A 20,783-nucleotide genomic window follows, 5' to 3' on the forward strand; every position below is an offset into this window, starting at 1 on the left:
TCAACTTGCCATTTGCATTTCTATTTACTTTCTAATACACATTCCTTTTAATTCCAAGTGACAAGCAAAAGGTAAAGGTGAAAGATACTCACCAATAACTCAAAATCTGAATGGGAATATTTTTTCAAAGCGGATATAAATAGCAGCAAAACAGGAGTGACAGAAACGTATCCTTTTGGGTTTCATAGCAGGGCTGGTAATAAACAACTGCATTCAGGAGCCATTTGTATTTTTCCCCAACTGTTAATGTCAAACTCTAAAATTCAAATATTCTGATTTTCTAATACATTTGCTATTTAGAAAGCCACTTTTATTCCTAATTTAGGACAATTTTGAACCAGACAAGAATTTATATAGTGAGAACGGTCATATTACTTTTATTAGGTATATCCCTTGCCTTCTTTATATCTTAAATGACATTGTGCAATTAATGTGTTTTTAATAAGTTTGAGTCTTAAAAATGAAAGAACCTGAGTTATGAGATCTCTATTATTTTCCAGCTACCAACATGCTGTGGTGACCCTGAGCAAATCACTAAATGCTAATCTGTGGGAAATCGTCGATTAATTTTCCTAAACCAGATCTAGGACATTGGCCAAAACGGTTCAGTGGCCATTGGTAGAAGCAGGTGTAGAGGCCAATGTGGGAGTGAAAGCAGGATGCATATCCCCCCACAACCACAACATAGTTAACTATAATAAAGGAAGAACCTGCCATTTCCAAATACAAGATCAAGTGTAGAGAAATAGCAATTAAAATGTGAACCACACATAAAACTGACATTCCAAAAATTTAGGCAACTGGATCTTGCAGGGATCCAAAAGAAAACAAAACTTTCGGGAAAATATCCTCAATAATTGAGATCGTTGTGTTAAATTTAGGTGAACTGAGTTGATTTTGAGTAACTGGGTGTGACCCAAATTGGTCATTTGACATATTAATTTTCAGTCTACTTCCTAGTCTAACTTTTGATAGCTATAACCTAATTGTCTCTATAAGAAACCTTAACAATAATTCTAAAGCTACATTCTCATAAACATGGAGTATTTAACCATTTTAATCCCTGCTATGTGATTGATGGCTACGTCATTGCTTTCCTTCATTCATTCATTAATCAACCCATTCATTTAACCAGTATTTACTAAGTACCTACTACAGTCACTCTTCTTAGGCACTGAAGATTGAGCACTAAACAGGACAAGGCTTTAGCCAAGAGATAGAAGAAAACAACACTTTGAAGATCTGTAAGTGGAAATAAGCATAGCATATTTAAGGAATCAAAAAGCAAGAGAGAGTGTGAGAGGGAGAGAGAATGAATGAAAACATACACATGTGCCCAATCATGACAGTTCTTATTAAAGAATTGGATTTTAGTAGAGATGGGGTTTCACCACGTTGGCCAGGCTGGACTCAAACTCCTGACCTCAGGTGATCCACCTGCCTCAGAATCCCAAAGTGCTAGGATTACAGGCATGAGCCACTGCTCCCGGATGAGTAGTGCTTTTTAGGAAGACTGGAAGCATTGGAAGTTGGGGAGAGTAAACTGACTGTATTCACTGGCATTTTAGTACATAAATGAAGTTGAACATTGCTTTTCATATGTGGGTAACTCAGAAAAAAAGTGTGTTCAAAAATATTTGTGAAAAATTTATTAATAAATCATCTTTTGCCTACTTTTCAATTACGTAGACCTTAAAAGTATAGATTCTAGATTCAGAAAAGTCCAAATATCAGTTCCAGCTTCACTTTAATCACATCACTTAATCTTTTTCAGATAAAAATTCCTCATTTACAAAAGGAAGAGGAGAGTAAGTAATAATAGTATCTATAAGAGTTGCTTAAAGCATTAAATAGATTAAAAGATGTTAAGTGCTTTGTACATCACAATTGCTACATACATGTTGGTTATTATCATTATTATTTTTTTATTATTATTTTTGGGTTTCTTTTTTTTTTTTTTTTGAGATGGAGTCTCGCTCTGTCACCCAGACTGGAGTGCAGTGGTGCCATCTCGGCTCACGGCAAGCTCCACCTTCCGGGTTCACGCCATTCTCCTGCCTCAGTCTCCCGAGTAGCTGGGACTACAGGCACCCACCACCATGCCTGGCTAATTTTTTTAATTTTTAGGAGAGACAGGGTTTCACTGTGTTAGCCAGGATGGTCTCGATCTCCTGACCTCGTGATCCGCCTGCCTCAGCCTCCCAGAGTGCTGGGATTACAGGTGTGAGCCACCGTGCCTGGCCCACGTTGGTTATTATTACTACTGATAAATAAGAAGTAAATTACTATGAATAATAATAATTTACAGCCTCTCTTTGAATATGAAAGATATTAACACTTTGCCTACAAAATATTTTGCAATACTTTCTATTTGTGTTTGTAGATCAGCTTGGTATATTGTATAAATCTGTACTTACAAATCTTAGGTAAAGTTTTTAACTTGTTTTTTATTTTTCTTGTCTTTTGTCATGCTTAGAAGAGCTTTTCTGCTGGGCATGCTGGCTCACACCTGTAATCCCAGCACTTTAGGAGGCTGAGGTGGGCGGATCACCTGAGGTCAGGAGTTCGAGACCAGCCTGGCCAACATGGAGAAACCCCATCTCCACAAAAAGTACAAAATTAGTCAGGTGTAGTGGTGCATGCCTGTAATCCCAGCTACTCGGGAGGCTGAGGCAGAATTGCTTGCAGTGGAGGTTGCAGTGAGCCGAGATCGCGCCATTGTACTCCAGCCTGGGCAACAAGAGCAAAACTCCATCTCAAAAAAAGAAAAGAAGAGCTTTTCTTCTCCTAATATTATACAAATATTTTCCCTAATTTTCTTCTAACAGTTCTATATTTTACACTTATATTGTTATTACAAATATAACTTATTTTTGTGTAAGGTATACAGCAGAGAACTCACTTTCCCCTCATAAGTGGTTAACTAGCCAATCTCCCAAATTATTCTATAATGTGCATTACCTACTATTTTAAATGCCACTTTGTAATATATTAAATTCTTATTAAATAACAAAACATTTTAAGTAGTTGAAGACTATACCAAAGTGTTCACTACTACATTGTTTATAATAATGAAAAATCTCAACCTCTTAAATACCCATCAGTAAAAGACTAGTCAATTAAATTTCGATGTGTTTATATAACAGAGCATTACCCAGCCATTAAATACAATAAAATGACTCTATGTACTTACATGAGAAGAAGTCCACAATATATTGTTAAGCATAAAATAAAACAACAAAAGTTGAAAAACAATATATATTGTCCTATTTTATAAGAAATGAAATAATAACTATAAATAAATACACAAATATTTTACATAAGGACCTGAAAATGCTTGGGAAGACAGTCACCAAAATTTAACTACATAAATTTCTCTACAGGAGATAGGCTGGGATAGACACATGAGTCTTTTATTTTTACAATATATTCTTCTATTTTGCTGGAATAGTTTTTTACAAATCGCGAGTAGTATTTTTATAATCAAGAAACAAACAAAATGAAAAACTAAGCTTTACCTGCAATAGCTTCATACAGACCAGCCTTATACCCTAAATACTCATATTCTTCAAATCTCTGAGGCCCCTCACATAGAGTTCGGCATTCTATATCTTCAACGAAATATTCTCTTAGGGCTTGTTCAAAGTGCCTGATAGCCAACTCAAAGTCATCAGCCTCATAATGTTTAACTCCTGCATTGTAACTCTCCTGCAATGAAACAGACAAAACAAAAAACAAAACAAACAAACAAACAAACCTCTTAGTTTCAAAGAGAAGGGTTTATGCTGACTGAGGATCGTTTCGGTAGATGGGGTACTGACTGCTTGTGCTGAGGAGGCATAAAGAAGGGTTGCACTGGGAGATAAAGAACAGCATTCCTGGCTTCAAATACTTACAAGTGAGAGGGGTCTTACTGAGCAAATAGGCTGCTATGTGATCAGTCAATTTCGGTTTTGTCCCTTAGCACATGCAAGACTATATTTTTGAAATCATTTGCCTATAGGTAGGGCCATGTAACAAGCGCAGGACAACAGATGTCGGTGGAAGTGACATCCACTTTTAGGCCTTGCCTGTGTTTTTTTAAAAAAAGTATTTTCTAAAGTCTTCCCTTATCCTTTTCTGCAGTAATTTTGGAGGCTACATGTTGAGAATGGTGATGTCAAAAATTTAGAAAAAAAAAAAAGGCTTTCAACATGTGATTTCAAGTAATGTTTAGTGTATACAAAGAATTACATCGCTCTTTAAAACCTCAGTTTGAAATGTATCGGTACAATGGGCAAACCAGTGGACTGGGAGCCAGAAAATTACAGTATAATCCTGAACAATTTACACTGGCCTCACCTCCTAGGTATAAAATAAAAGTATTGGAAAGGTTCAGAGAGGATCATAGATAATTATATGATGTTCTAGTTTTTATCACATTATATCAAATTTCTAAGTTAATTTTTATTTTCTCTTAATTTAAAAATTTTTAATTTTTTAGTTTTTTTATTTCAACTTTTAAAATTTCAATTAGAATTTTAAAAAATCATCTCAATTTTTTCAGGCCTGATCATTATATTCTGAGAACTCTGAAAGTCTAAAAATGTTACTAAAATTTGAGAATAAATTTCATGAGATATTCATTCATAGAAATTTGCTTTGACTCAAATGAAACTTAGGAGCACTTAGCTCCCTGTGGTGAGGGCAGGGGTCCACAGAGCTTACCAAGTGTGGTTTGGCTTCTCTGTCTACCAGTTGCAATGCTTCAACACCAGCTGTTGCTCTGTAATTCTCAATGTTCTGCTGCATTTCCATGTGCTCAGGGTTTGCCACGAAAAATGTGTGAGCTGCTTCCACTGCTTTTTCGAGTTGGTCAAGCTAAAGAGAAAACAAAAAAAAGACCAAATGAAGGCAAATATTTCTAAATCACACTCAGAGAAATACAAAGATCAATCCAAAATCTCACAGTTTAAGAATGAAACTAGGAGCCTAGGATTTTTTATTTATCAGACAGGCAATAAAAATAAAATAGACAAATGAGATTACATCAAAGTAAAAAACTTCTGCACAGCAAAGAAAGCAATCAACAGGTGAAGATACAACCTACAAAATGCAAGAAAATATTTGTAAACTATATATTCATATCCAAAAGGGGTTAATACCTAGGATATATAAGATACATAAAAAGCTCAAAAAACTCAATAGCAGGAAAAAAAGGTTAAAAAATGGGCAAAAGATTTGAAATGACATGTCTCAGAAGAAGATATACAATTGGCCGACAGGTGTGTGAAAAAATGCTCCACGTCACTAATCACCAGGGAAATGCAAGTGAAACCCACAATGAAATACAACTTCATTCCAGTTAGAATGGTTATTAACAAAAAGATAAAAGATAACAAGCGTTGACAAGGAAGTGGAGAAAAGGGCACCCTTATACATTGTTGGTAGAAATGTAAATTAGCAAGACCATTATGGAAAACAGTATGGAGTTTCCTCAAAAAATTAAAAATAGAACTACCATATGATCCAGCAATCTCACTGCTGGGTGTATATCCGAAGGAAATGAAGTCAGTATGTCGAAGCTATATCTGTACTCCCATGTTATTCACAATTCACAATAGCCAGGACATGAAATCAACCTAAGTGCCCATCAGCAGATGAATGGATAAAGTAAATGTGGTACATACATACAATGAAATATTATTCAGCCATAGCAAATAATGAAATCCCGTCATTTGTAACAACATGGATGAACCTAGAGGATATTATGTTAAGTGAAATACGCCAGACACAGAAGGACAAATACCACATGATCTCACTCTTACATGGAATCTGAAACAGTTGATCTCATAGAAATAGAGAGTAGAATGGTGACTGCCAGAGGGAAACCGAGGAAAGGGAGAGACAGGAAGAGGTTGGTCAAAGAATACAAAGTTACAGTTAAATAAGAAGAATAATTTCTGGTGTTCTATTGCACAGTAGGATAGCAAGAGTTAACAATTATGTATTATATATTTCAGAATAGCCAGAAGAAAGCATTTTTAATGATGTCACCAAAATAAATGATAAATGTTTTAGGCAACAGATTTGTTGATTAACCAGATTTAATCATCATATAATGAATACACATGTGGAAACAACACCTGTACACATAATTATGTATACTTATTATGTGTCAATTAAAATAAGACAAAACTTTCTAAAAAATTAAAAGGATAAATTATTCCAATGCATAAAGATGCTAAGAAAAACACATAAAATGCTCTACCACACAGCTTTGAGATATTTTATTCCAAACTTACAACTTTGATTCTCATTAATATTTGATTCTCATTAATAAAAAATAATTTTGAACAACCACTACACAGACACTGCCAACTGTTTCCTAAACCACTTAATACAGTGATCTCCATGTAACAAGCAATAAGCCATTTTTTTAAATGGAATTAATTTACCCATTTTAACACATTTTTTTTAATTATTTTTAAGACAGAGTCTCTCTCTGTTGCCAGGCTGGAGTGCAATGGCGTGATCTTGACTCACTGCAGTCTCTGCCTCCAGAGTTCAAGTGATTCTCCTGCCTCAGCCTCCCAAGTAGCTGGGACTACAGGCGCCCACCACCATGCCCAGCTAATTTTTGTATTTTTAGTAGAGACGAGGTTTCACCATGTTGGCCAGAATGGTCTCTATCTCCTGACCTCGTGATCCGCCCACTTCACATGTTTACATACGCTTTAGTCATGGAGAATTTCTTTTCTTTTCTTTTTTTTGAGACGGAGTCTCGCTCTGTCGCCTAGGCTGGAGTGCAGTGGCCGGATCTCAGCTCACTGCAAGCTCCGCCTCCCGGGTTTATGCCATTCTCCTGCCTCAGCCTCCCGAGTAGCTGGGACTACAGGCGCCCGCCACCTCGCCCGGCTAGTTTTTTGTATTTTTAGTAGAGATGGGGTTTCACTGTGTTAGCCAGGATGGTCTCGATCTAGTCATGGAGAATTTCAATAGACAGATACATTTACCTCACATCAGAAAAATAAAAATTCACATTAGTTATCTTTTTCATGGTGGAATCTAAAATATGTTCAATCCATTTTAAAGTGTGAAGAAATGAAAACCAATTGTTATTGAGCAATATAAAATTACAGAATGGCATGTAAGATTTAGCTGCATCTGCCTTTGACAATTTTGCCCTCAATTATTAAAAAATAGAAATAGTAGACTCACAAGTACCCAGTCCCTGCAGTCTTGTGAAATATAAAGTATCAACTCTTAACACAAAAACATAAGCTGCCCAGTTTGAAGACCTGACATCCTTACCTTCATCCCATAATAGTAAAGCCTTCCCTTTTTAAATGTGGTTTCCATATTCTTAGCTACTGACTTTGCTTCCATTAAATCTTGCCTGAAATGAGCTCTTCCTGCCACTTTTACTTTTGTCCTCAATTCTGTGCACCCAGAATTAATTTGACTGTCAAAATCACTAATTTTGGATTTCATCTTTCTCAACTTTAATTTTCTCAATCTCTTACATATCAATACAGATAAATATGAATTGTATGCCTCTACATAGTAATAACTATATAGGTATAAAGAATTGGTTCAAAATTGTGGGTAGGTTTGCATTTATTGGCCAAGTGAACCTGGAAAAAGTTGTTTAAACATTGGTGCTTTAATTTTCCCTAAAGAAAAAATGCTCAAAAGAACTACATACCATCACTTACTATGGAGGATTTTGGAAGGATTCAATTGTGAAATACGTATGAATGTGTTCAGCAGTCACTAGAGCACTAGAAAAAAATAAATAATAGCATACAATATATAAATGATCTGTTTCAAGGATGTGAATACGTTCCTATTAATGAAGAGTAGAATTTATAGCTCCCATGAACACATAATTTAAGAGGATAGAGTAGGTGCTTCTGGTTGGTGAAAACTTTCTCTGGGTAATAGCCAATCTACAAGTTATGAGTAAAACAGGTTAGTACTGACATACTCTGATTCTACAGCACTAGACATTAAAGTTAATGGAATACAAATAAATATTTATGTTCTTAATTTTCCTACTTTTATGCTTTGGCTCAGGATATTTCACTGACTTAGAGAACCTCTGTCCCTCTGTCTTTTCTTACTGAAATATGTCATGTCCTATAAGGCCAAGCTTAAATCCTGCCTTCTCTAAGAGACCCTTTCCCATTCCTGTAGCCATAGTTAGGCACCACCATGTAATCTCAACCCTGTTCCTCTACTGGTGCTTACCATTCTGTACTTTATATATGCATCAGTATATTTGCTTCTCCATTAGAGTTTCTGTGGATATGGATCATATGGTATATTAATCTTTTTATTTTCTACCTACTTTACATGTAGAGTATATCTATGATATGCCTTAGAAAAGAGAAAAAACTTGTAAGAAGTAAATATTTTATACACAAGTTAAAAGGTATATTACATGTGAGTATGCTTCATAAATTATGAGGCAGTGGTCCCCAACCTTTTTGGCACCAGGGTCCAGTTTCACGGAAGACAATTTTTCCATGGATGGGATGTGGGGATAGTTTCAAGATTAAACTGTTCCACCTAAGATCATCACGCACAATTCTCACAAGGAGCACACAACCTAGATCCCTCACATGCACACTTCACAATAGGGTTGGTGCCTCTGTGAGAACCTAAGACCTCTACTGTTTGGACAGGAAGCAGAGCTCGGGTGGTAAGGCTCACATTCTGCCGTGCGGCCCCGTTCCTAACAGGACCTGGTACTGATCCATGGCACAGGGGTTGGGGACCCCTGCTATAAAATACTAAAAGTTTGGACATTTAATAAAAACCTCTCTGAAATCATCACTGATATTGACAGCTTCCAATGTGGTTATCACAATGAATGTGATTCCATAGCTCTTGAAAAGAGTCAATGTCGACAAACTGGGTCCTTTTCTCAAATTTGACATTTTTCTTCTTTGGTGCTTTCCTCCTTTATAGTCCAGAATTGAAGACACTACAATCTATAAAAAAGATTCCATGACTTAAGGCTGAACCATAAAACTTCATGAACTGGCCCTGGCTTTTAAACTATTGTGAACCAGTTTAGAACTGGCCCTGGCTTTTAAACTATTGTGAACCAGTTTAGGAAACTAGAATTTGCTGCCAGCGTCTATAAAATAAACCACTGTTTTAACTGGAAGCTTGATACCTCTGTCTTCCATTTTATAAATTAAATACATCCAAAGTGGTAAGAAAAGTCCACATAAACATGTGCATGCTACATATAATGTCATATGATTGGATGGAGGTTATTACAAGGCTTTGTCAGTACTAGGTTTCAGCTAAAGAAGGACCTATGCACTCCTCCAATGAAACAAACCAACAGCACGCTACATTTAAAGGCTTCAGACTGGACTTCCTTTAAGACCTAATTAAAACAAACCACAGGAGCAAGTAACTCTGATATGGGGGTAACTCTATGCATTAGAAAAGTAAATTGTGAAATAAAGAACAATGGAGGAAAAGGGAATAATCTGACATGAAGATGGTACTGACTTTTAGAGGAGGCCACCGAGATGTCAGAAATACTGGTAAAAATGCCTGCAAGAAGGCTCGGGCCATTTCCTCTCAAGCTGTGAAGAACTAAGGCAAGCATTTTCTCTTGCCAGCCCAGAAGCATGACTATGCGGTAGTCATGCTGCATGGAAAAAGAAATGAACATTGACTAAATCAACAGCCTGCTGACATTCAGAAGTTACACTATTCTTGAACCTGTGTGTAAATGAGGCTCCTCTGACACAGAAAGAGATTTCCATAGCTAGTAATAAAGGAGGGATTTCTAAAGCACGCATTGACTATGCAAAAATCACCAGTAGCCATCCATTGACCAGAAAAGAGGTTTCAGACACTCCACTCCATGACATTCAAGAACTCTGGGATTTGGCTCTGGTTTTCCTAGCATCACTTCTTCCTCTCTGCCATTATACCAACTCTTTCCGGAGAAACTGAACTTCTGTAAGTTTTATAACTTACCACCTGCCTATTCAAGAACACACACATAGGTCCAATTCTCCAGTCATGCCCCAATTCATTAGTTCACCCATTTACTTATTCAGCAAATATTTATTTTGCACCAACTCCATATCAGACACTAAAGAGAATACCTATGTGGTCAAGACAGACAAAGGCCCTACTTTCTATAAGAAATGTTGACATTCTCATAGAAGGGGATAAATCCCAAGTCAATAAATAAATAATGAAAGTAATTTCAGATTGTATTAAGTGCTATGAAGAAACAATGAACAAACTTGTGAGCACTGACTGGGACTGGGCTGGAAGGAGAACACCTTTAGATTCATTCATCAAAGAAGATCTCTCTGAAATGTAATTTCTGAACTGAGACCTCAAAGTTGAGGAGCCAGGCATGAACTGAACCGGAGGAAAGGCATTCCAGGTCCAAGAAATGTGAAAGGTGAAAGGTGCCTGAAGTAGAAAAAGCCTTGATGTGTTTTCAAAGCACAGCAGAGATCAAGGAGGGAAATTTTAGAAGTTAGAGAAGGACAGATCATTTGTGCAGGCTATGGTAGAGTTGAAATGTCATTCTAAGTGCACAAGGAAACAGTAAATAATTTTAAGGAGGGATATACTCAGATCTGATACACATTTTAAAACGATAATTCAAACTTCTTTGTGGAAAATAGATCTTCCTCACGGGCAGAAGAGCATTGCAGTAATCAGGTCAGAGATGATGCTTTTACTTTGCAAAATAATGTAGCATAGCATAAGTCAGTTGTCTGTTTTACTTTCCTTCCGTTCCCTGTGTCCATTCCTTTCTCTTGGTCTCCATTTTGCCCATCCTTGCTATAACAATGTTTCTTAATTCAGAAGGCAAACACATAACACAAAAGGAAACACGTCTAAAATTTCCAAACATTTTTTATGGAAAATGTACAAGTTCCCTATTTTCTGAATTACGATATGTAGCTCAAATAGTTTGATTATGAAATTAAGAACAGCTTGTAAGGCACGTGCAACAAAGAAAAGGAGGTAATAATTCTAAAGCATATTAAAGCTTCTAAAATAGAATATTTGGCAGCACTTTTTACTCTTTTGAAGGTTTTTTGTACAATCAGAGTAAAACATCAAGCCTAAAATAAGTAATTTCCATTATTCTTAAACATCAACATTTTCAATAAATGAATGAATTCTTTTTCTACTTTTGTTACCCTAACTTTGAGAATTTATCCATTACATTTTAATGAAGTGTTATAGCTTTCGCCTTGGCTTTTTTACCTAGATTTCACAATATAGTAACTTTAGAGATTTTTAACTCCCAAGTGACAAGCATGTAAGCTGATACTGAAGACACCCTGTTTCTAAGTCACAGTATAAGTTTTAAGCTCTGGCTAGCAGCATAAACACAACAGCTAGAGAGAAAGGAAGTCATCAAATTACAGCATGTATATCATACTAAACAAGAAAATTCATCCTTTGATGAACCTCTAAGATGTGTGTGTGTATACACTCATATACATATATATGTCACAAGGCACGTTTGTAGACATTTAATTACTTGCTAAAAAGTCTCCAAATTTACTCGAATTTTTGCCAACTTGGGTTACTTTTTCTTCACAGAACCAAATAAATAAATACGTTTCTTACAACATGAACAATATATTAAAAGAATATTCTTAAAATTTACAAAACATTAAATTTTGAAAGAAAATTTGGAAGCAGTTTGTTTAACCTACTGATTTAACTAAATCCTGTAAATTACAGCCTTTAGATGTAAAGAACGGGCTATTGAATGAGAATTCAATCTTATTTTAGGAAATTCCTAAACATTTCTAAATAACAGTCAGATTTTTGCAGTAAAATAATACCCATATAGCAAATAACTTTGCATTTTATTTCACAATTACTGATGATGTTAATACATTAACATAACTTGTAAAAAGATCCATATTTGAAATTGTTTTCATAATTCAGTTATAAGAAATAATCGCTTGTTTCTCTTGGCAAATTTATAAAATTAATTTTTACATCCATTGAGAGCTACCTAATATATTGTGTTTCCCCTTTTGCCTTGACTACTGGGAAGCTCAGGACTACATTCACTGTCATTTACAGTAACTATATTATGTTGGGTTTCTAATGTGTCAAACTAAAGTTCGCATATTTCACTTTTTTATTTGAGTGTTTTCGTTTTCATTTCAAAAATCTAACTATACAAATAGTTGCCTTAGCAAGGAAACTCAGGGACATAGAAAAGGTACAACCTATTTAAAATATATACTCAATAGTAAGGGAAATTTTTATACAGTATATTCCTTTTCTACCTCTCAAGGCAGAACATTTTAAACTTTCTAGCTTTGAAGACATGTTAATTCACGAGTTAGGTGGCCATGCTAATGTAGAAAATGAACTTATTTTTGCATTTATGGAATGTTACTGTAAAATATAGTCATAGTTATAAGTAAATATTTATAGTTTTCAAAATGTAATTTGATAAGGATTAAATGGAAAATGACATTTCTAAAGAGTAACATTTCCTCTGTGGAGTATATTGGAAAGGAAGAATCTGCTTTCTTAAAGTGCTTTCTTTTGCCAAACTGCTTATGCTCTTTCCCTCAATTACTTATGGTCCCAATTCTGATTAATAGACTCCTGCTCTTTCTAAACACTCTAGTGAAGTTTTAATCTGATGTTTACATTTTAATGTTAAGCACTGATGGTGAATAGCCACAGTCAAATGAGGATACTCTTAGGAGCTCAGTGAAACAACAGATTCCATCAGTTTTCTAGAAAATTTCTTATCTAAATAGAAACCATCTTTCTGGGTAAGGAAAACATTAAAGTGAAGAAACAGAACTTTTAAACATACTATTTCTGATTAGAGACTATTTAAAATGAAATGCCCTTTACGTTAAAAACAAACAAACAAGCAAACAGAAAACCAACTATCTAAGTACTAGCCAAAAATAAGTGTGTGCTTTTAATTGGACAGAATTGCACAAGTCATCTGCGTATTGTCTAACTTCCTACCAAGGCAACAGCCAAAACTTGAATGGCTGCTGGGTAAGAAGGAGAGCACATTATCTTAGTGATGGAATGTAGACAAGTCATCTCTGCCTCGGGTTGAACGAAGTTAGTGTGCATGGATTATTGGTACGTTACTGTTGTTTTTGGTTCTAAATGCTAGGACACAGTAAGACTGAATAACTGGGCAGGGATCTTAACCTCTGCAGTGTTTGTCCAACACTCTCCCTTGAGGTGTCAGATGATGACTAATGGTTACCGAAAAGCTGTGTGGGCCAAGACCTTGCTGACATTTGCTTCCTGCTACTGTTTTTGGAATCAGCTTTAATCCTTTTCAAAGTTTATTCTGAAGGTAGTTGTCATTCATTTCATACTCTAGTTTTGCCAGCATCCCATGACTATTGTAGTAGTCATTACCTTAACATCTAAAGAATCTAGTTCATGTCAGATTTTGAAAAATAAATAAATAGAAATCCAATGTCTCTCTATGTGAGCACAGAACTCCGCTCCTCTTACACATGACCCTACCGGTGTCTCTCTATGTGAGCACAGAACTCTACTTCTCTTACACATGACCCTGCCGGTGTCTCTCTATGTGAGCACAGAACTCTACTCCTCCTACACAAGACCCTACCGGTGTCTCTCTATGTGAGCACAGAACTCTACTCCTCTTACACATGACCCTGCCGTTGTCTCTCTATGTGAGCACAGAACTCTACTCCTCTTATACATGACCCTGCTGGTGTCTCTCTATGTGAGCACAGAACTCTACTTCTCTTACACATGACCCCTGTACTGCTGAGCACAATCTAACTTGTGAGGTTGCCAATAATAAAAATTGCATTTGTTATACAGTTTGTATGTTTTACATAGTTTGCAAAGCATTTTATAATATTAGTAATAAAAATAAGAGAAATAAAACTGGCCATTTATTGAGCGTCTGCCCAAGAGGACAGTTTCAAAAAGCTAGATGAGCCCTTACTTCTACTTCAGGACCAGTGCAGAAAGTGGCTGATAATTATTGACAAGGGTATATTATGATACAAACAATAATTTATAGCATCAAGTCAAAACCTGTCCAGGGACAGCGTTCCCCTTAAAGAACTTTAGGGTACAAAAACAAATTTTGTTGTGATAACACTTGACTCATATTTTTCCTGGTTTTCATTATAATAAAGGGAGAAAAATATTGTCTTTCCTTAGTGACTCAATTTAAAAAAAAAGTTTTAGCTGGCCATCAAGTTACTAGAGCCAAAAGCCAGCTTCCTAATTTTTCACTACCACAGTTAGGTCTCTGCAACCATTAGCAGCCAGATCACATTTTTTCCTCCAACTGTATGTCACAATCTTTTGAATTTGTCAATTACAATAGCAAAATGGCAATTAACTATGGGTTTCTGTTTCTAAGATACCTTCTTGAAAATCAGCAGTGAAATAGCTTAATTCAGGCCAGGGAATGATTTTTCTGGTCTTGAGGATATGAAAAAAAAATTTCAAAAGTTTGTGGGTGTGTCTGCAACATTGTTTTGTGAAATGGCAAAGCATCAGACATAAAATGCTTGTCATAAGCAACTGTGTATCAAAGTATGGGTTTATTTAGTGCTTCTCCTGTAAGTCCACATGTTTGCTGAGTAGATTGCATGGGGGCATATAGATCAGGGAGAAGAAGTAATCATTTGGGCCCTGGCCTGTTGAAAATTGTAACTAGGATAACACTGAAAATAGCTTGGCAATTTTGATGATTTGAGGAGAGTTTTTGGGTTTAGTGAATGTACAGATAAATTCTGTCATTACAATTTCCAACATGCTTGGTCTCCCTTCCATTTTGTGTTTATGAAACAAACTTAACATTCCACTCAAATCACTTTACTGTGAGCAATGCAAGAAAAGCAAACAAGCAAATCAAAAGCCTTTCCACTTGTACCTTTTTGGTATAAACATGCCACGTTCTTCTGTGAAATATAAACTCTTGCTTTTATAGGAGTGGGAAGATTTACTTCAAAAATGATTTCCAAACACCCATTTCAGCTCATGCAAAGGAATGCATCGTGGCTGTAAGCCAAGGGGAATTTTATTCCAAAGACCCCTCCTGGAGGAATCTTTAAGAAGAGACTACGGTCTCTGCAGGTATGTAACCCATCAAGCTCACTAATGGGTACTCCTAACCTGACAGGCCACATGCTCTTACGAAAGAGGTGGTTTTGATGATAGAGTTCTTTCATTTCCATGTTTCATAAATTCCTCTGGCATCACACCTGCACTTTTATAAGTATCCAACCACAGCAATAACCTTCAGGCTGTACAGTATATGAAATATCCTTGCCATATATATGGGTTAAACATAAACTCAAACATTTTCTTTGTACCTCAGCCAAGAGACTATATTACAAAGAAAGTTCTAGTCCATGTAAATTCTAGAGAAAGCTAAAATTTGGGAGAGATCTACTTACTGACTAAACATATCTGGTTGCATCAGTTCTGTTATTTTTGTGGCTCTTGCATTGATCTTATAAATATTAACTGCAATTAACTATAGAAGACTAGGGCTGGATAGACTATTTACATCATATAGTCCCACCGCTTCATTTTACAGGTGGATAAAGAACCTGCCTATAATATTAGCAGGAGAAGTATAATTAGAAGCTACCTCTTTGATTAAAATAAACATTCACAAATATGCACTTGGGATTTTAGTCACCACGATTTCCAAGTAGAGGTGAGTTTGTGCATGTCTTGTTTATATAACAGGTTTGCTGGTCACTTCAGGCATAGAAAGAACTGTGATAGATGACAAGTATCTGAGGATACAAAATAAATGCGACAGGATCCTAATCTTTTATTAAATATAGCCCAGTTAGGACAAGAAGACATACACAGACTATTAATATCAAGATCTGGGAATTGGCCAGGCATGGTGGCTCACGCCTATAATCCCAGCACTTTGGGAGGCCAACGCAGGTAGATCATGAGGTCAAGAGTTCAAGACCAGCCTGGCCAACATGGTGAAACCCCATCTCTACTAAAAATACAAAAATTAGCCAGGTGTGGGGACGCATGCCTGTAATCCCAGCTACTTGTGAGGCTGAGGCAGGACAATCACTTGAACCCAGGAGGCGGAGGTTGCAGTGAGCCAAGACCGTGCCACTGTGCTCCAGTCTGGCAAGAGAGCGAGACTCTGTCTCAAAAAAAAAAAAAAAAAAAACTGGGAATTTACAAGCTTTTAGGGCAGAATGGGTGGGTGGCAGGCAACACAATGCTGTCAAAATTGGGAGACATGTGAAATACAGTAACCTGGAAGGTTCAGCAAAGACCTCACTGAAAAAGTAGGACTGAGGGTCTTAAAAAACAGAAAACATGTGGATGTCCCAGCTGCAGAATAGCATCATAATGGTACAGTAGAAATGTCTCAGATGTATTTACACGACAGTGTTTTGGATAACCTGGCTCATGTGGAAGGTTTCGATCTCAGAGTAATGGGAAACAAGGTAGAACAGGACCAGATTATGGGGATCTTTGATACTAAGCTGAGTTGTTTTGATTTTTATTCCTGGAAAAGGGGAAACAGATAGATATATCTATGTATTATCTATATGTGAATGTTTGTGAATGTAGTCATGAAAATATATCTCTCTCATTCCAAAAAGGACTGTGAAAAATAAAAACTAACATATGTGAAGTACAACTTCGCTTATTGGCAGGAAGAACTTCCTCATTGGCAGGGAGAAGAGTGTAAGACTGGAGGCCTATGATAAACTTGATAATATCATTTTAGTTGTGGAAACATTAGCCTAGTTGTTGTAGGACTAACTGGGAGTAAAGGGATACTGAAGAAGAGGCAACGTTTTGGGGAAACCATTGTATTTCTCTTTCTCACATAACAGAGAAGAAGTAAGTTGGTCAAACGGAAATGCAAAGTTAAAGGCATACTTAAAATTTCAAAACTAGTTAACTTGGAATATGGTGGTAATAGCAATAGAAACAGTATTTTTTAGGTGGCTGCAAATTTTGGTTGTGGGTTGGAGAAATTTTTCTTTTCACTTTGAGCTAGTTTGTGTTTGATATCATGAAAAGGCGTCCAAATAAGTACATCTTCTTAGCAGTCAAGAGATCTGATATCAAGCAAAGTCTTCACTTGAGAAATGCTTGAGGTCTTTTCCCAGAGAGAAAGCCAGAGAAGAGTTTCCTAAATGAAGGAGCAATCCATTATTATAAATAAGTTAGAGCAACCAAGAAGGACAGAAAAAAAAAAAAACATTTATTTTGATGTTTAGTCAGCCCTTATCTTGCCAAGAAATGTATTGCCCTAGATGGTCATAAGACTTATAAAAATGCTTTTATAATTAAGAAAGTGTAAGAGGAACTGTAGTAAGAGTTAAACATATTTCTTTAGGATACAGCGTTCAGATTTTTTTTTAATGTACTACTGTAACAGTTAATCTCTGTAAATGGGACATTGTATTCCACACTGTTCAATGTATTTCACATTTTTCAAACTCTTTCGACCGAAAACCTTCCAGTCTGTTTCAGAGTGGCTCAAAAAACCAATCAGCTGTCTGCTATTTGTTGACATATATATATATATAGTAAACTTCAGTAACGTTGATGAAAGAATGACTTTATTATAAAACAATGACCTAAGTGATCCCAGAATCCCGAATGCAGATATTGAAATAGCTCTTCACCTGCTGTGACATCTGCTTCCCTAATATACTTACATGAATAAGATAAGTACAGAGCGAAAAGTGTTCTTCTCAGGGTCACGTGGGTTCTGACAGACGAGCTGAAACCTGGTCTTCTAATTCCAAAGTCAGTAACGTTTTCAGTGTAGTCCACTGTGCCTGAGACTAAGTGGGCAATCTTCCTTCTTCAGCAGGAAAATTAAGAGTCTACCATTTTTAATAAGTGCATATAAAAAAGTCAGACCCAAAATGCACCTCTCTAAAAGTCGGTGGCAGACATCAGTTTCTCCATGCCACCCAGAATAACACAAATTAAAGTTGCAAAGCGACTGCTAGTAAGTATAGAAGAGTACTATAGGATTGGGTTTAAATGAAGAGACTGGCTTGAATTGAACCACAGCCTAGAAAAATCATATCAAATAGACTGTGAAATTATATTCGGTGGTTAAAAAAACTGAGGGTTTCTGATTTCAATTTTGCATATACTGTGGGTTTACATTGGCTCCCTTCCCCCTTGAAATGTTATAGTGTGGCAGAGTGTAGCAGCTGCATGTTTGGTCTGTGCTAAGAAAAGACTCCCACTATGCACTTCCACATATGGAGTCCCGCTTTGTCTGCAGAGAGGACTACAAGCTTAATATTTCTAGAGGTTCTGAAGCTCAGGCTGCTCTACTTCATCTTTCCATTCCACCCGAGCAACATTTAATGAGGGGTCTGTGCTGAGCATTGGGTAGGTGGAAACAGTGGGGAGAAATCCGAGATAATTCCTGCATTTCAGTAGTGAATCTGGAGGATGGGGTGGGAAATCAGGCAAATACCTGTAATTCGGGGTTAATCAAGGGCCCTTAAGGGAAGTAAAAAGAAATTCTGTAACTATTCAAACTAGGAGTACGTGCCAGTGTACCCTACTCCTTCCAACCGGATCTCCACCTGGCCCTGAATGCTGAGTGTTATGGAATCAACCTGCATACTTACACTCTAACAATTCAGTTGGTAGGGCATCCCAATAAGTTACTACACTTCCACATTTCACATTTCTGGAAGACTCACTTTCTGTTCATTTAAAACGTTTCTTATTTTGAAGACTCCATAGCAAGCCCAATTTTAAGCCAGAGAGAAATTTTAGCCAAGTCATGAAAATGAATATAGCCTTCCATCTGAGAGTTGCCATTTCTACTCTTTCTACCCAGAAAAACATGTGGTTTTATTATGAAATAATATAAGCAGTTTTTGTTCTTTTTTATTTGGAAACACTCCCATGAGGCACTAGAGGAAATCTCATTTGCCTCTACTTGGAGACAGTGAGGCAGAGAGATTCTGTCCCACTTTCACGAATCTTTGCTCCTTGCCCCATGTGAGCAAAGGAAGTACTGTGGGAAAGGCTTGAAACTTACTAAATGTGTGTGTCTAGGAGCTGAGGATGCGGAGACCCTATAAAAATAAAAGGAAGGTGACTAGGAGCCTAAGTCCCACCCTTCCAACTTCCAGCTTTAATGTAAAAAGAAGCTAATAGCAAATGGCCTGGATGCAGTTTGCATATTCTCAAAGAGAAGCTGGTGAGTGTATGTGTGTACACCTAAAATGCACAAGAGTATTCTACCATTTAATTGACAAAGAATGTTAATATAAATAATCTTAAGTCATCATCATGTGTAGACTGGGCAGATATTAATATCCCAATTTTGCAAATGAGAAGAATGAAGTTCAGAGAGGTCAAGTAATAATAGTTGCTACTATTATTAAACATGTAATACGCCAGAGACCTGAAATAAATGTATTACATATTACCATGTGTTTTGAGCTAAATGGTGTCTCCCAAAATTCTTACGTACTAACAACCAGTATTTTAGAATATCACTGTATTTGGAGATGAAACCTCTAAAAAAGAAACTGAGTTAGAATGAGGCCATAAGGCTGGGCCCTAATCCAATCTGTCTGGTGGTTTTTTGGTTTGTTGTTTGTTTGTTTTTGAGAAGAGGAGATTAGGACACAGAGAGAGACACCAGGGGAACGAGGACACACAGAGGAAACTCTACATAAGGACACAGTAAGAGGGCAACAATCTGCAAGCCAAGGAGAGAGGCTGCAGGAAAAACCAAACCTGACTCCTTGACTTTGGGCTTCTGGCCTCCAGAACAGTCAGAAGATCAATGTCTGTTGTTTAACTTACCCGGTCTGTAGTTTTTGTGATGGCTGCCCTGGCAAACTAATATACGCTGAAAATAATGAGTTTAACATCAATAACTTCGTTTACAACTGAGAAATTTAAAAATAATATGTAATGTCATGTGACTTTAAACTCATTTCTGTCTTTTTTTTTTTTTTTTTTTTTTGAGACAGAGTCTCACTGTCTCCCAGGCTGGAGTGCAGTGGCCCGATCTCGGCTCACTGCAAGCTCCGCCTCCCGGGTTCACACCATTCTCCTGCCTCAGCCTCCCGAGTAGCTGGGACTACAGGCGCCCGCCACCGCGCCCGGCTAGTCTTTTGTATTTTTTTAGTAGAGACGGGGTTTCACCGTGTTAGCCAGGGTGGTCTCGATCTCCTAACCTCGTGATCCGCCCGTCTCGGCCTCCCAAAGTGCTGGGATTACAGGCTTGAGCCACCACGCCCCGCCTCTTTCTGTCTTACACCAGAAATCAGACCCCTAAGCTCTATGACATCCTCCCAGCACGATCAATGACAATGCTAGCAACTAAAGTATCCTAACTGTTAATGCAGTGTTCTTTCTACAAAGGTATCAAAAAGTGACCTTGTTAGACTCACTATGACATTAAAACAGAATGGGAAACAAAATTAAGAAAAAAATATAGTTCCTTGGGAGGCCGAAGCAGGAGGATCACGAGGTCAAGAGATCGAGACCATCCTGGCCAACATGGTGAAACCCCATCTCTACTAAAAAAACAAAAAATTAGCCGGGCGTGGTGGCATGAGCCGGTAGTCCCAGCTACTCAGGAGGCTGAGAGGAGAATTGCTTGAACCTGGTAGGCGGAGGTTGCAGTGAGCCGAGATTGCACCACTGCACTCCAGCCTGGCCACAAAGTGAGACTCCATCTCAAAAAAAAAAAAAAAAAAAAAAGAGTTCCATCAAAAATGAAAATGTCTGATTTT

General features: G+C 37.0%; 1 protein-coding gene across 1 annotated transcript in view; it reads right to left on the reverse strand.

Moving 5' to 3' along the window:
• The window catches only part of P3H2 (prolyl 3-hydroxylase 2), a 163,400-nt gene that overhangs the window by 32,795 nt on the left and 109,822 nt on the right, over positions 1 to 20,783 (reverse strand). The window contains exons 2-3 of the mRNA XM_011961612.1: positions 4,708 to 4,860; positions 3,519 to 3,708 (exon numbers count right to left, since the gene is read on the reverse strand). Coding sequence (XP_011817002.1) covers positions 3,519 to 3,708; positions 4,708 to 4,797 — 280 coding nt within the window. The 5' untranslated portion in view covers positions 4,798 to 4,860. The remainder of the gene's footprint in view (positions 1 to 3,518; positions 3,709 to 4,707; positions 4,861 to 20,783) is intronic.

Source organism: Colobus angolensis, unplaced genomic scaffold, assembly GCF_000951035.1.
Source record: "Colobus angolensis palliatus isolate OR3802 unplaced genomic scaffold, Cang.pa_1.0 Scaffold56, whole genome shotgun sequence".
Lineage (NCBI taxonomy): Eukaryota > Metazoa > Chordata > Mammalia > Primates > Cercopithecidae > Colobus > Colobus angolensis.